Below are 14,789 nucleotides of genomic sequence, written 5' to 3'. Positions count from 1 at the left end.
CAAAAAGGGGGCATGATGCCAAAAAGTTTGGGAACCACTGGCTTACAAGTTAAACATTGATAGAAATGTAGCCGTGTTAGTCTGGTGTAGCTGAAGCAAAATGCAGGACAATGTAGCACTTTAAAGACTAACAAGATGGTTTATTAGATGATGAGCTTTCGTGGGCCAGACCCACTTCCTCAGATCAAAAAAAAGTTAAACATTAACATTCCTCTTGTCCTATCAGGGATTTTCTGCCCTTCAGGATATATTCAGTTGAATCTTAGTAAGTTCTTTTAGGGAGTGGGAGTAATCTTTCTTTTCTATAGAAAAGGAAGAATTTTAGGGTTTACTGATTGATTTTTTTCATAAACTCTAATTTTTGTGTAATGCTAAAAAAATTCTCTTTTTTTGTATTTTATTTTTTTACAGGATGAGTGTTACCAAGTTAGACAAATATTTGCTCAGAAACTCCACAAAGGCCTTTCTAGACTACGGCTTCCATTGGAATATATGGCCATTTGTGCACTATGTGCAAAAGACCCAGTGAAGGAAAGAAGAGCACATGCTAGGCAGTGCCTTGTCAAAAACATAAATGTGAGAAGAGAATATCTAAAGCAGCATGCAGCCGTGAGTGGTAAGAAAAAAAAATAGAAGTAATTCTCAGTAAATGAAAACACAAGTTTGTTAGCTTTTATGCAGACCTGACTAGGTGGGTATTTGCTGAATATTTCAATAAATTAAAAATAACTCTAAATTTTGTAATATTGCATACTTCTTCGAGTGATTGATCATGTGCATACCAATATAGGTGTGCGCTCGCAGTGTGCACGCATCGTCGGAAGATTTTCCCTCAGCAGTACCCTTAGAGCCAGCAGGGAGCCCCCTACAGCGGTGCTGGTATATCAGTGCATATATACCCTGCTGGCTCCCTCCCCACTCCAGTTCCTTCTTACTGCCATGAGGGTCGGTCCTTGGATCAACCTCAGCTCTCCTAGAGTTGTGCTTTCACTTGCTAATTCTCCATTATTTATCTGCGTACTTCAGTTAAGTACCTGTGAACTCTCCTTAAAGACTCTCTTTGTTGTTCTCTTCACCCAACCAAGGCGCTTCCGTGCACCTGTGGCGGGGCATGCCGGGCCATCAGGACTTCAAGCCCTGTAAGAAGTGTGAAAAGCCCATGCCCTGCAGTGACACACACTCCTCCTGCCTGAAGTGTTTGGGGGAATCGCACATAACATCAGCATGCAAAATCTGCAAGGCCTTCAAGCCCAGGACTAAGCAAGAGTGAGTCTCGCCTCCGGGCACTCCTAATGGAGTCAGCTTTACGGCCGGCACTGGGCACAGAAAGCGCACTGGCCTTGGTGCGGGACACGTCGACGCGTCGCCCTTCTGCGGTACTGCGCAGGGATAGGCGCCGATCCCACTCGCCAGCACTGCCTAGGAAGAGGCGAATGGACGGGGCAGGTCTCCGATTGGGCACGTACCCTCCGTGCACTCCTCGGTGGGGCAAGTGGCACCTGACATCTCGCGTCCTGGGCCCTTGAGGTCAGACGCTTATCTGTCCTGGCAGAGAGTCAGTAGCTCCCTAGAGGCGATAGAGGCGGCTAGCGTCCTCATCGAGTCGTCCCCCTCACCTCCCCCTGCGGAGACACCGCCTAGACGGCACGGGGACTCGTGGCACCACTCGCCTCGGGCACTGGGAGCAGCAAGAGGCACATTACCTGGACCTGCAGTCAGCATCGGCCTTGGCACCGGGCCAGGAGACTACGCCGGCACCGCTGTCGGCACCAGCGACGCGGCCCCTATTCAGCCTGAGGAGTCGGCACCGGTCATGTCCCTTCCTCCTCCCCCCACCCCGACACCGCAGCAAACCTGAGGCGATGTCCTGCCATGCTCTGTCGCAGTCGATGTCAAAGCCTCTGTGGTCCGTGTCGGACTACTCTTCCGACTCTGATGCAGCATCCGCGTGGTCGTCTGGGGCCCCAGGTCGTGCTCCCGGCACCATTCCCGATCACGGTACCATTCCAGGCACTGGTCTCCTCAGCAGCATTGGGGGCAGCCGATCTCGGTACCGGTGCTGCAACAGACATGGCTTCCCCAACTGTCTGGGCAATGGGCTTTCTGGACCCCCTGGGCTTACCACCAGAGCCAGGGCCCTGCGCCGACCTGACTGCCCTCGTCTGTACTAGGGCCTCGGGCTCCTCCGTCGGCTACACCGCTGGTCCGGTCCCCCACCTCAACATGCTCCCTGCCTCCAGGTTAGTCATCCCCGGATCCGGGAAAGTCGAGCCAACTCGGTCGTCATCCTCCCTCTGTGACTACCTCCGAGGGTCAAAGACATGGGGATGTCCCTATGGGGGAGATTCCAAAGGGGTCGTCATCCTCCTTCCCGGACGAGGCACTAGCTGATGCGGCGCCCTCCATGCCCTCTATGGATGCCAGGGCTCATCAGGACCTCGTCCGCTGACTGGCCCAGAACTTGGGGGTCCAGGCAGATAAAGTGGTCGAGGATGCTGACCCCACCGTCGACATCCTTCAAGTCAACACCCCCGCTAGAGTGGCACTGCCCATAAATAAGACCGTTGCCAAGATCTCGTCCACCCTTTGGCAAATGCCTGCCTCTATCCCACCTACTGATAAGTGTTGAGCGTAGATACTTTGTGCCCCCAGACGGTAACGCGCATCTGTTCTCGCACCCCCCTCTGGGCTCCATGGTGGTCCAGGCGGTCAACCAGAGGGAGAGGCAGGGGCACCCAGCAGCCACCCCTAAAAGTAAAGATGCCAAAAAGGCTGATCTACTGGGGAGAAAGGTTTATGCATCCAGGGGAATCCAGTACTGGATTGCTAACCAGCAGGTCCTCCTCTCCCAGTATGGCTACAACATCTGGCCAAGATTGCCGACCTGCTCCCCCAGGAATCCCGGGCGGTGTTTAAAGCCCTTCAGGACGAGGGCTGGACCATCTCTCGCGCGGCCTTGCAAGCAGCGCTCAACGTGGCCGACGCCGCCTCCAGGGTTATGGCTCTGGGCGTCGTACTGCGCCGCAGCTCTATGTTGCAGGGTTCTGGTGTACTGTCCGAGGTCCAGAACACCCTCCAGGATCTTCCTTTTGAGGGTACCTTGCTCTTTTCAGAGCACAGACCAGCGCCTTCATGTGCTGAAAGACACGAGGGCCACACTTAAAATCGCTGGGCCAGTGCGGTTTTCCTTCCCCACCTGAGGGGCAAGTCGATCCCCATTCTGTCGGACAACACAACAGCTGTAGCTTACATAAACAAAGAGGGCGGGACCTGCTCCCCTCACCTGTGCTCCGAGGCACTTCACCTCAGGGAGCTCTGCATCGAGGCGGATATCTACCAGACAGCCTCGTACTTCCTGAGCTCCCAGAATGTCCTGGCGGACAGACTGAGTAGGTCGTTTGCGGGACACAAGTGGTCTCTAAGGTGGGACGTGGCCCAATCCGTCTTCCACACGTGGGGGTTTCCCCACCTGGATCTGTTTGCCACACCCCAGAACACCAAGTGTCCCCAGTACTGTCCCCTCCTGGGACAGGGACGGGGGTGCCTAGGGGATGCTCTCCTTATTCATTGGCAGTGGGGCCTGCTGTACGCATTTCCGCTGTTCCCTCTGGTCAACAGGGTGCTGCTGAAGGTAAGGGAATTCGGATCCCTCCTCATTCAACGGGTTCAGGAGGTCCTCCTAGGCAGCAGGAAGCTGTCCACTAGATCCGCTTACCTGGCTAAATGGAAACGCTTCTGTTCCTGGGCATCTCAACAGGGGGTGCACCCAAGATGGGTACCGGTCCCCAGGATCCTGGACTATTTGCTAGACCTTAGACTTCAGCACCTATTCTCCTCGTCCATTAAGGCCCACCTGGCAACCATATCGGCTTTCTACCCAGGGGAAGAGAGCAAAACACTGTTCGCTAACCCGATGGTGAACAGATTCTTGAAAGGTCTGGATAGACTCTACCCACATGTGCGGGCCCTTATCCCTCAGTGGGACCTAAACCTTGTCCTCTCTAAGCTTATAGGACCCCCCTTTGAGCCAGTGTCTACCTGTTCACTCCTTCACCTGTTTTATAAAGTTTCTCTGCTGGTAGCAATCACATCTGCAAGGCAGGTATCTGAGCATAGGGCACTCGTGTGAGCCCCCTTACATGGTATTTTTTAAGGATAAAGTCAGACTCCGCCCCCATTCAAATCGCTACATTTTGCTTTGTCAGCTCTTAATCAGTCACCATCAGTTGTGTTTAACATCTGTTTATCTGCAAGTTGCTTTTCTTTGTCACCTGACATCAGCATGTTAGTGCCTCCTTCCCAGCCTTTATCTGTAAAGGAGTGCTTGCTCCTAACCCCAAGGCCATTTATATGTCTTGCGCTACTCTGCCTTATAGTGGGCTGAATTGATGGTACCTTGGTACCCCTGGGTTTTCTGGCTTCTTTGACCATCTGGACTCTGAAACGGCTGAGCCTTCAAGTTATCTTTCCAAACACTCCCATTCCACACTCATTCGCTCCACCTCCCCAGGAACTACAGAATTGTTTCACATAGGAAAAAGGATACAATTGCCTTAGTTAAGGTATCAATCTACTTCCAGTACAAAGCTTCTACTAGTACAAACTTCTAATTATTCATCATATTTTCTTTATAACACAACCTGTATTCTATCCTAAGAGCAACAGTGTGATCATGCTGAATTACAAGGATCCTTCTGATTTCTTTCTGCATTGATATCAGATACAGACATATGCTGTCTGCCTGATGCATCTTTATAAAGGGCCTAGAAGACGGTCTTCCCTGCTAACCAGAGAAGGGTGGCTGGCAGAGTTGTAATTGTTTAACGTTTATTCTCACATTATCCATTAAGCGCATTACATAAGATATTATAAAACTCTCTAGTCTACACCACCACCTTGCTTGCCCAAACACAATATCCCAGAACTTCACTCAGATGCTGTATCTGCTGTCATTGCACCTGATGGCTTGGATGTTGACTGAACTGAGCGCTGTTGTGCCCTACACATTCAGGAAATTTTTGTGTGAAGTAGAAGACTTTGCACCACAAAGACTTACTTGAATCTTGGATTACATACTAGTCCTGAAAGAAACTGGGTTAGCATTTAACTCCCTTAACGTTCACATTGCCACAATATCAGTGTGTCACACTCCAGTTGAGTCAATCTGTCTTTTCATGTCCTGTGGTATCTAAATTCCTTAAGAGCCTTTTAAATTCTTGTCCTGCAGTCAGAGATGTAATTCATATGTTGGACCTTAGTCTCATCCTTCTAAAGTTTTGGGATCCTGTCTCTGAGCTGCTGTTGAAATACTCAACATGCCAACTTAACCATCAGGATGTCTTTATCATGGCCATTACGTAGGCATGGAGAATCCATGAATGCCAAGTTATTGCAGACAGGACATCTTAAGTGTCCTTTCATAGGAGCAAGGTGGTGAGGAGACCACATCCCAAGTTCACTTCCAGTACTATGATTCTGTGATTATGCCCTTGAAATGACAGTTAAGTCAGACACCTATTCAAGAGATCAGCAGTATGCAATCACCATTGTGACTGATACAGCTGAAACTTTGTTTTCGTCATCCAGGAAGGTTACTGCATGCCTGTCACTTATGCTGGAATCCACACCAAAACCTACTTGAAGAAAGAACAGTTGATTCTTAGAGTAATTGGTTCCTTGAGATGTAGCTACTGTGGGTACTACAGCTTCCCCTCAGTGCCTGGCTTTTGGAGTTCTCCCTAACATGGGGTTTGAACTTTGAGAGAACTTAAGGGTCACTGCTGTCCTGCCTTTTATGCCCTTATACAAGAGAACAGGGGGGGCACATGTCACATGTGGGGCCTTGGTAGATACTGTATGTCAAAAAATCAGTTCTTGTAAGAATGAGGCGCAAGTGTCCTTGTAGTAGGATCCGTACAAATAGTAATATTTCTTCAAGTGATTGCTATGTCCATTCCATGTAGGTGTGTGCACGCTGTGTGCACACGTTGTCAGAAGATTTTCCCTTAGCAGTGTCAGTTGAGCCAGCAAGGGAGCCCCCCTGAAGTAGTGCAGCTATATCAGCCTGTTGGCCTTACCGCTTGTGATGGTCATTAGAACATGCTTTGCTCTTGCTCTGCACATGCCTCTTAGCAGCTCTTCCTTGTTACTCAGTTTGCTGTTAAAGTTTTCACAGTTAATTGTTTTTTACCTAGTAGTTAATAGTCTGTTAGCAGTTGTTGTGTAGCACTTAACAAATAGTTCTTAGCTGCATGGCTCACTTTGCGTCTCTGGCACATGTAACAGGGCGTACCTGGGCCCCAAGACTTCAAGCTCTGTTAGAAGTGCCAGAAGCCTGTGCCCTGTGGGGACCCCCATGGAGCCTGCTTCAAGTGCATTGGCGAAGCCTACTTATCTGAGGCTTGTAAGATCTGCAAAGGCTTCAAACCACACATTAAACGGGAAAGGGAGTCTCACTTCAAGATATTATCTTCATGGAGGCAGCCTGGCACTGATGTCTGACACAGCACCGGTGACCCAGAGTCGGTGTGGGAGGTACCTAGCCATTTGCGCGCCTCTCCACCACCACACAGGCCTTGGCACCAGTTTCAGTCCCTGGTGCTGCAGAAGAGGAGACCTAGCCGGGACAGGTCTCCTTCGAGTCATATGCCCTCTGTGTGTCCTCAGGAGGAACATGTGGCACCAGCGAGCATGGCACCCAGACTATCGCAGTCAGATTGGCACCAGTGTAGCCCACACCAAGACCCTATTCCAGCGGGGTATCTCCCAGAGCCCTCCACTCTGAATGCCTTTGAGGGAGTGAGGAACCTGATTGAGTTGACCTCATCCCTGACCAAGACACTGGGTCTGGCTAAGGAGCGTAACACCTTACTGCACCAGACCTCTACCACAGCTCTCAGCACTCTGGCCTTGGAGGAGAGAAGGGATCACTGCTTCACCATGGCACCGTTGTCTTCGACCCCGGCGCCGGGTGTGGTACAGCCCCTGGTGATGGCACCAACCCTGGCCTGTGCTTTGACCCAGGCACTGGTTTCTGAATCAGTGCCTGGGGCTTCATGTGGCACTTAACACTGAGTGGCCTGGCTCCGCCTCCGGCCCTGCCTCCACTTCCCCTTAGGCACTGATGGAAGCCTGAATCTATGGCCTGGTATGTCCTATGTGAGGGGTTGCCAGCTGTGTCTGCCACTAAACCATCCTTGTCAGCATCTGAATACTCAACCAAATCAGAGGCGGAATCGATTTGGTCTTCACGGGGTTTCAAATCAAAGTCGCAGCACAATCCTACTCCTGCCACCAGTTCTGGCATCACAGTTTGTCAGTGTATCGCACCACCAGTAGTATCCTGGCCACAGCCTACCCCGGAGCTGAGGTGCAACACTCTTGGCCCCCACGGCTCCAGGCCCCAGCTCAGTGGCCTTTTTGCATCCTCAGGCCTGCCACCAAAGTCAGGGTGCAGACCCCTCTAGGCCACAGTTGGTCTACTCTGGGCCCAGGGCTCCTCATCAGCAATTCCACTGACCCGTTCCCCAACATCAGGACAATCTCTTCACCCAGGGCAAGCCTCACCTGGGCCTGTGGCAGAGAGGTGTCCATCTGTCATGCAGCCCTTTACAGGGGCCTTGTCAGCAGCTTCCCAGGCACCCTCGCAGGTTCCTGACCTGGCAGTGATGGGAATGAAGGGGTCATCATCCTCGCCCGACAAGGCCCTTGATGGGGCCCTTCTATGCTTGCTATTGGCTCTAGGTCCCATCAGGACCACCTCCTACATCTGGCCCAGAGTGTGGGGGTACAGGTCGACAGAGTATCGGAGGATTTGGATCCTGTGGTCGACATCTTACAATCCGACACCCCCACCAGAGTTGCCTTACCCATTAACAAGATGGTGAAGATCACAAAGACTCTGGCAAACTCCTATTCCACCAACCAATAAAAAGGCTGAGTGGAGGTACTTTGTACTACAGGAGGGGAACGAACATCTCTTCTCCTACCCGCTCCCAGGGTCCCTGTAAACCAGAGGCAGAGGCAAGGCCAACCGACTGCCATGCCAGAAAATAGGCATGCCAAAAAAATGGACCCTCCTGGGCGGGAAGACCTGTGCCTCAGGAGACTTACAGTTCCACATAGCAAACCATCAGGTCCTGCTGAGTTGCTATGTATGTAATACATGGGCTCCTATGGATAAGTTTGCTGAACTGCTCCCCAGAGACTCCTGATTGGAGTTTAGGTCCCTTTTGGAGGAGGGCAGGACAGCCCACACCATGGCCACAGGACTAGTCTAACTGCAGATCATGGCTGCAGGGATCTGGAGTCACTCCTGAGCTCCAGGCTACTATTCAGGACCTCCCCTTCAAAGGGCCATCCCTGTTGTCTAAATAATATATATAATAATGGAGATTGCCTATCTCCTAGAACTGGAAGGGACCTTGAAAGGTCATCGAGTCCAGTCCCCTGTCTTCACAGCAGGACCAAGTACCATCCCTGACAATTTTTTGTCCCAAATGGCCTCCTCAAGGATTGAACTCTCAACCCTGGGTTTAGCAGGCCAATGCTCAAACCACTGAGCTATCTCTCCCCCCTTAAATAGACTGATCAGCACCTGTATGGCCTTAAAGTTACTCGGGCCATCCTAAAGACCCTTGGGACTCACACCCCAGCTCCTCAGAGATATTCCCTCCTGGGTAGGAACCCCGAAGGTCTGCCCAACAGGGCACGAGATTATGGTGAGTAAAGGCCAGAGGGAGAAATGGGACTGGAAGAAATAGGTACTGTTCCCTCCCTGCCTCGAATCAGGGCCAAGGCCCCTCCAACAAGCCCCCAGGGACCCCAGCAAGGCTTTTGAGGGTATACTTGAGAACAACCTATCAGCCTCCCCTTTCAGGTTCTGGGATCGTCTATTCCCTTTCACCAGGCCTGGGATTCCATTATATTGAACCAATAGGTCCTAGAGATGGTGGGGAGGGGATATTCTATCCCCTTCTTTTCGCCTCCGCCCCACTCCCCCTTTCTCCTACCCCATTCCTTTTCAGAGACCCCTTTCATGAGTATTTCCTCCCGGAGGAGGCGCTGCTTCTCCTGAGCCTGGGGGCAGCCGAAGTGGTCGCCCAAGAGTTCATGGGCAGGGGTTTTTACTACTGGTACTTCCTGGTTTCTAAGGTAAAAGGGTTTTTTTGACCCATTCTAGACCTCAGGGAACTAAACACCTTCGTCGCCAAGGCTAAGTTCAAGATTGTGATCCTGGTGTCCACCGTCCCATTCCTAAGTCCCAGAGACTAGTATGCTGCACTCTATCTAAAGGATGCCTACTTACATATTTCCATTGCTCCTCACCACCAGCAGTTCCTCTGCTTTATGGTTGGCCAGGACCATTACCATATCCCTTGGGTGTTCACGAGATGTATGGCTGTAGTTGCCACCATCCTGAGAGAGCAGGGCGTCCAAGTGTTCCCTTACCTTGATGACTGGCTTGTCCAGGGAACCTCGGTGGACCAGGTGCTGGCCCACGTTGCCCTGGTATGAGAACTTTTCTGGGAACTGGGACTTCTACTGAACATGGCCAAGTCTACCCTGGTCCCCACTCAGGTCATAGAGTTTGTGGGCAGTCAGCTGGACTCCATGTGGGCCATGGCCTCCCTGCCCAGGTCACATTTTCTGGATAGCCAAGAAGCCATCATGACCGTGCAGGTGTTCCAGTTACCATGGCCAGGAATTGCATGCATCTGCTGGGACTCATGGCAGCCTGCATTTACGTGATCCAGCATGCCAGGCTTCACATGCACCCGTAACAGTTGTGGCCGGCATGAGTTCACAACCTGTCCTTCCACTGTTGGGACAGAGTGCTGATGTTTCCCCCTGACGTCCTCTGCTCCCTGGATTGGTGGAGCAAGAAGGAGGTGGTCTACGCCGGAGTCCCATTTTCCAGGCGTTGGCCTACCCTTTGGTTGGGACAGATGCCTCTGACACCGGCTGGTAAGCTGATATTGGCAACATGTGGACCCAAGGTATGTGGTCTTGGGAGGACCACTCCCTGCAGATTGTCAGGGAGGTTCGGGCAGTCAGTCTCGTGTGTCTATCCTACTCGACAATATGTCAGTGGTTTTCTACATAAACAGGCAGGGTGGGGCCCATTCCCCTCCCCTGGGTCAGGAAGCCCTCCAGCTTCAGGAGCTGTACAACAGGAGGGTATCCATCCAATTGCCTCCCACCTTCCGGGGTCTCAGGACATTCTGGAAGACCAGGTGAGCAGGTCCTTCTCCAGCCCTCAATGCTCCCTCAGGGGATGTGGCCCTCCAAATTTTCTGCAGATGAGAATTTCCCCTCCTGGACCTGTTTGTGACCTGCCAGAACAGGAAATGTCCCAGATTCTGCTCCCTCCTGGGGCTGGGTTGGGAGTCACTGGGATGTGCGCTCATTAACCCCTGGCCTGAAGGGCTGGTTTATGTGAGGGGCTCTTCCTGTTGGTACACAAGGTGCACCTACGGGTTTGGAAGTTCAGGGCCTCTCTAATTTTCATTACACCAGCGTGGCCCAGAGAGCACTGGTTCATGTGCCTATCCTGCGAGAGGCCTTTAGCTGTCCCATGGGACCCAGATGTGATAACACAGGTCTGTAGGAGGCTCCGCCACCCCAACCTGCGATCCCTGCACCTAATGGCCTGGAAGCTCTGTGGCTGACAGCAGCAGAGCTGCAGTGTTTGGCATGGGTGCAGAAGATGCTGTTAGGAAGTAGGAAACCTTCCAGCCAGTCTCTGTGCAAAGGATCTCTTCATGGATCCTGTCCTGTATCAAGGAGTGTTAGGAGCTGGCCAGGGTGCCAGCTAATCCCCTCATAGATCACTGTACTAGGGCCCAGACCTCCTCTATGGCCTTTGTAGCTCAGGTCCCTATTCTGGACATTTGTAGGACTGCCACGTGGTCTTCAGTCCACACTTTTGCCAATCATTATGCACTCGCCCATGAGGCTAGAGAGGACGAGGCCTTGGGCAGGGCTGTCCTCTGCTCAGTTGAAGGTTAGAACTCTGATCCCGCCTCCTGAGGCTTCTGCTTTCTAGTCAGCTACATAGAATGGACATGAGCAATCACTTGAAGATCAAACAGTTACTTACCTCCGTAATTGTTCTTCGAAATGTGTTGCTCATGTCTATTCCAAATCCTGCCCACCTACCCTACTTCAGAGTAGATCAGTAAGAAGGAACCAAGGGGGTGGAAGGCCAGCAGGGGTATATGTTAGCCTACATAGTGGCGCTACTCCAGGGAGCTCCCCTGCTGGCTCAATGAATACTGCTAAGGGAAAATCTGCTAACGATGTGTGCAGATAACATGCGCACACCTACATGTAATGAATACGAGCAACACATCTTGAAGAACAACAGTTACAGAGGTAAGTAACCATTTTTTCAAAGAAACACCATTTTTAGGGTAAATAGCTGTTCTTTATCTCCCAAACCAGCACTAGCCTTTCTTTTAATGTAGGTTAACTTTTAAATAGTGGTTTGATTTTAATATAAAGGCCACACAAAAAAAAAATCTTGAGCTAAAATATAGATTTCTAGCACAACTGTTTTCCTTTTCTTTTTTTATTCTATACTTTCAGAAAAACTATTGTCTCTTCTACCAGAATATGTTGTTCCATATACTATCCACCTTCTGGCACATGATCCAGATTATGTGAAAGTCCAGGATATTGAACAACTTAAGGACATTAAAGAGTAAGATTATTTCCTTTGTATTCTTTTTTCCCCCCCTGAGGATTTCTAAAGCCATGTCTGTGTTGGCCCTTGTGCTGGCAAATATTTTGTCACTTATGGATATGGGAAAAACCCCTCCCTAGTGACACAAATTTTGCAGTATAAACATTTGTTTGTACAGTGCTATGTTGGAGGGAGATGCTCTCCTGCCGACACAGCTACTGCAGCTCATTGAGCTGGTTTTATATTTACAAGAGATTTCTTTCCCATCAAATAACATGGTTACATAAGCGATCTTACAGTGGCACAATTATAAGTGTAAACATGACCTAAGATCTAATTTGTCACATTGGAGATCATTCCTTGATATCTTTATAAGTTACAGATACCATGATTATCTGTCCTGTACATAATTATGAAGAGTAATTTATTTTCTTAAATTAGCATAATAATTACTAAATATTCCTAAAAACTCTGAGGAGAAGTCATGTTAATCTGTAACTTTAAAAATAATGAGCAGTCCTTTGGCACCTTGGAGAGAGACAAATATATTGTGAGCTTTTGTGGTAAAACTTCATCTGATGAAGTGGCTTTACTTATGAAAGCTCATGTCATGATATATTTGTTAGTTTCTAAGATGCCATACGACTACTCGTTGTTTTTAAATATTCCTACTTAATAGTGACTATTTAACAACATGGTCTACGGCATTTGTGGACAATTCAGTATCCATAATGCATTTTGCCTGTTCTTGCATTTTGATTATTCCTTCCACTGTCTTTAGAAAACTTGAGGATGAATTCATTCCCTGCAACGAAACTGGTCAATGGATGATTCATGTTAAAGTAAACTGTATTCTTAAACCAGATCTTGTCAAGGTTTCTTCGACAGTTTTTCTTACTGTGCTTAAGAAGGAAAACTATTTCCTCCTAGGTGCCTATGGTTCATACTGGAAATATTGATGGCTAAAAATGAAAATAATAGTCATGCGTTTATCAGAAAAATGGTGGAAAACATTAAGCAGACAAAAGATGCTCAAGGACCAGATGATCCAAAAATGAATGAGGTATGTAGTACTTTTAGTAGAAATTAATTATTTGTTACAATATCATGAAAACAGGCATTTTTACACTATTTTAAAATGTATATTTTTCAATTGATTATACAATTATACAAAGTAGGGAATAGGTGTTCTGTACACTTAGAATCAAAGCTATGGACCTACTTTAGGTTAGCTGTCCTATTGCTTTACTTGGCTTCAGTAGAGAGGTTCAGCTTGTGTATCCCTTTGAGACAGTGGGAAATTATTGATATACAGGGATGGGAAAATAGTATGTAGTCCTAAATATGTGTCCCATGTATTCTATGGACCATTATTGGAATTGGAATTTAATCCTCCCCATAATACAAGTTTGAAACCCCTTCTACAATGCAAAAACTTTAATGTTCCTGTTTATGTAGTATGGACATGGACTAGTTCAGAGCTACTCAATCTTGGAAGCCCTGGAGGCCTCAATGATACTCGCAGCATGTGTTGAGGGCCGCAACTTAACTGCGGTTGCATATACATGCAAATAGCTTCCTTCACTCTGATGGGTATGAATACAAAGATTAAGGCAAGACTACACAACACGCAGACCCCAATTAAGTCAGTTCTACTGATATTAATAAAATGCAGAATTTACCTGATTTCTACCCATATGACAGCATTTTTAATGAGCAATGACAGTCCAGGAATTTAACTACTAAAACTCATATAATCAGAAAACCATTATATTGGCAACTATTTTGTTTTGGCTCCCACCCGTGGGCTGCATGTTGAGCCCCGCATAAACCCAAACTACACCGTGGACAAACAGGCCGTGGGCCGCATGTTGAGAAGTCCTGCACTAGTTAGATGTCTGATGAGTTATGTGCATGGGAAGAGTGTGAAGTTGATGCTAAGGCTATGTGTTGGAGTTGCAGGAGTTTGGTAGATGTTTCTGTCTGTTGGAGTTTGGAGTGGTAGAGTCTATCACAGAGTAGTTAATGTGAGTGTGAATAATAAGGTATGTTGCAATTAATTCATTTAACTGGACATTTTTTTACTTATAAAGAATTTTGTTGGGGGTGGACACATTGTACTTAAGCCATGATAACATTGTTATAGTTGCTTTGTTTGTGGGAATATAGGTATTATATACAGGCAGTCCCCGGGTTACGTACAAGATAGGGACTTTAGGTTTGTTCTTAAGTTGAATTTGTATGTAAGTCGGAACTGGTACATATTGTAGGGGAAACTCTAGCCAAACATTTCTCCGGAGCTCTGTTTTATTCTCCCACATCTCACTTCCCTCAGTCCTTTATTCTCAAGCTGAGGTGTTTGCTGAGAAAAGCCACTCCACGTCTCCCTGGTCTGCTGGGCGGGGGGGGGTTGCTAGCTTTGCATCTCCCTGGTCTGCTCGGGGGAAGCAGCTAGTGCGGGGTTGCCTCACCCCGTTTGTAAGTAGGCATCTGATGTAAGTCGGATCCATGTAACCCGGGGACTGCCTGTACTACATAAATCTCCGAGATTGTGTTTGTTTGCATTCCAGTAGCAACACAGATATTGTAGACACGTTATGGCAGTGATGGACTACCTAGGCTAATGAATGGGCTGCATGAATGGCCCTCCTTCATCTCTGTGGGCTGCAAAATTGTAGTGACCAAGACAGTCTCCCGGGATAGAGTAGTTTTGCTAACTGCACTTTTGTACCTAGACTTTGCAGGGTGTGCCAATTGAACTGTAGCAATGCTTTTAGGGAGCACAGAGCTCCTACAGTCAATGCTGTGTGCATTCAGCACACACTTCACTTTGCATACCCTTACTTTATGGTCACTTGAATTACAGCTGATACAAAAACACTATACAGAAACGAGTGGAATATGGCCACGCTGCCACCAGTAAACAAAATGTCTCAAGAGCCCTAATGGATTTCATGAAGCAGCCCATAGGCTTCAGTTTGCCCACCACTGTATTATAGGCTGAGTTAGTAATGATTCTTACACTTCAGGTTGCCTAACACTTACAGTTCAACACCCCTGTTGTAGTTGCTTGTACATTTCCTGTGCTTATGTGCTATAGGCT

At 48.6% G+C, this 14,789-nt stretch overlaps 1 protein-coding gene across 4 annotated transcripts in view; it reads left to right on the top strand.

Moving 5' to 3' along the window:
- Nucleotides 1-14,789, top strand: part of PDS5B (PDS5 cohesin associated factor B) — a 254,198-nt gene that overhangs the window by 204,014 nt on the left and 35,395 nt on the right. For all 4 annotated transcript variants that reach the window (XM_075919194.1, XM_006134210.4, XM_006134209.4 and 1 more), the window contains exons 25-27: nt 412-616; nt 11,590-11,704; nt 12,617-12,749. In XM_075919194.1, the coding sequence (XP_075775309.1) occupies nt 412-616; nt 11,590-11,704; nt 12,617-12,749 (453 nt within the window). The remainder of the gene's footprint in view (nt 1-411; nt 617-11,589; nt 11,705-12,616; nt 12,750-14,789) is intronic.

The sequence above is a fragment of the Pelodiscus sinensis genome, chromosome 1 (genome assembly GCF_049634645.1).
Source record: "Pelodiscus sinensis isolate JC-2024 chromosome 1, ASM4963464v1, whole genome shotgun sequence".
Taxonomy (NCBI): domain Eukaryota; kingdom Metazoa; phylum Chordata; order Testudines; family Trionychidae; genus Pelodiscus; species Pelodiscus sinensis.
Note: the sequence above shows the minus strand (reverse complement) of the source record. Positions and strands in the feature narration are given on the sequence as shown.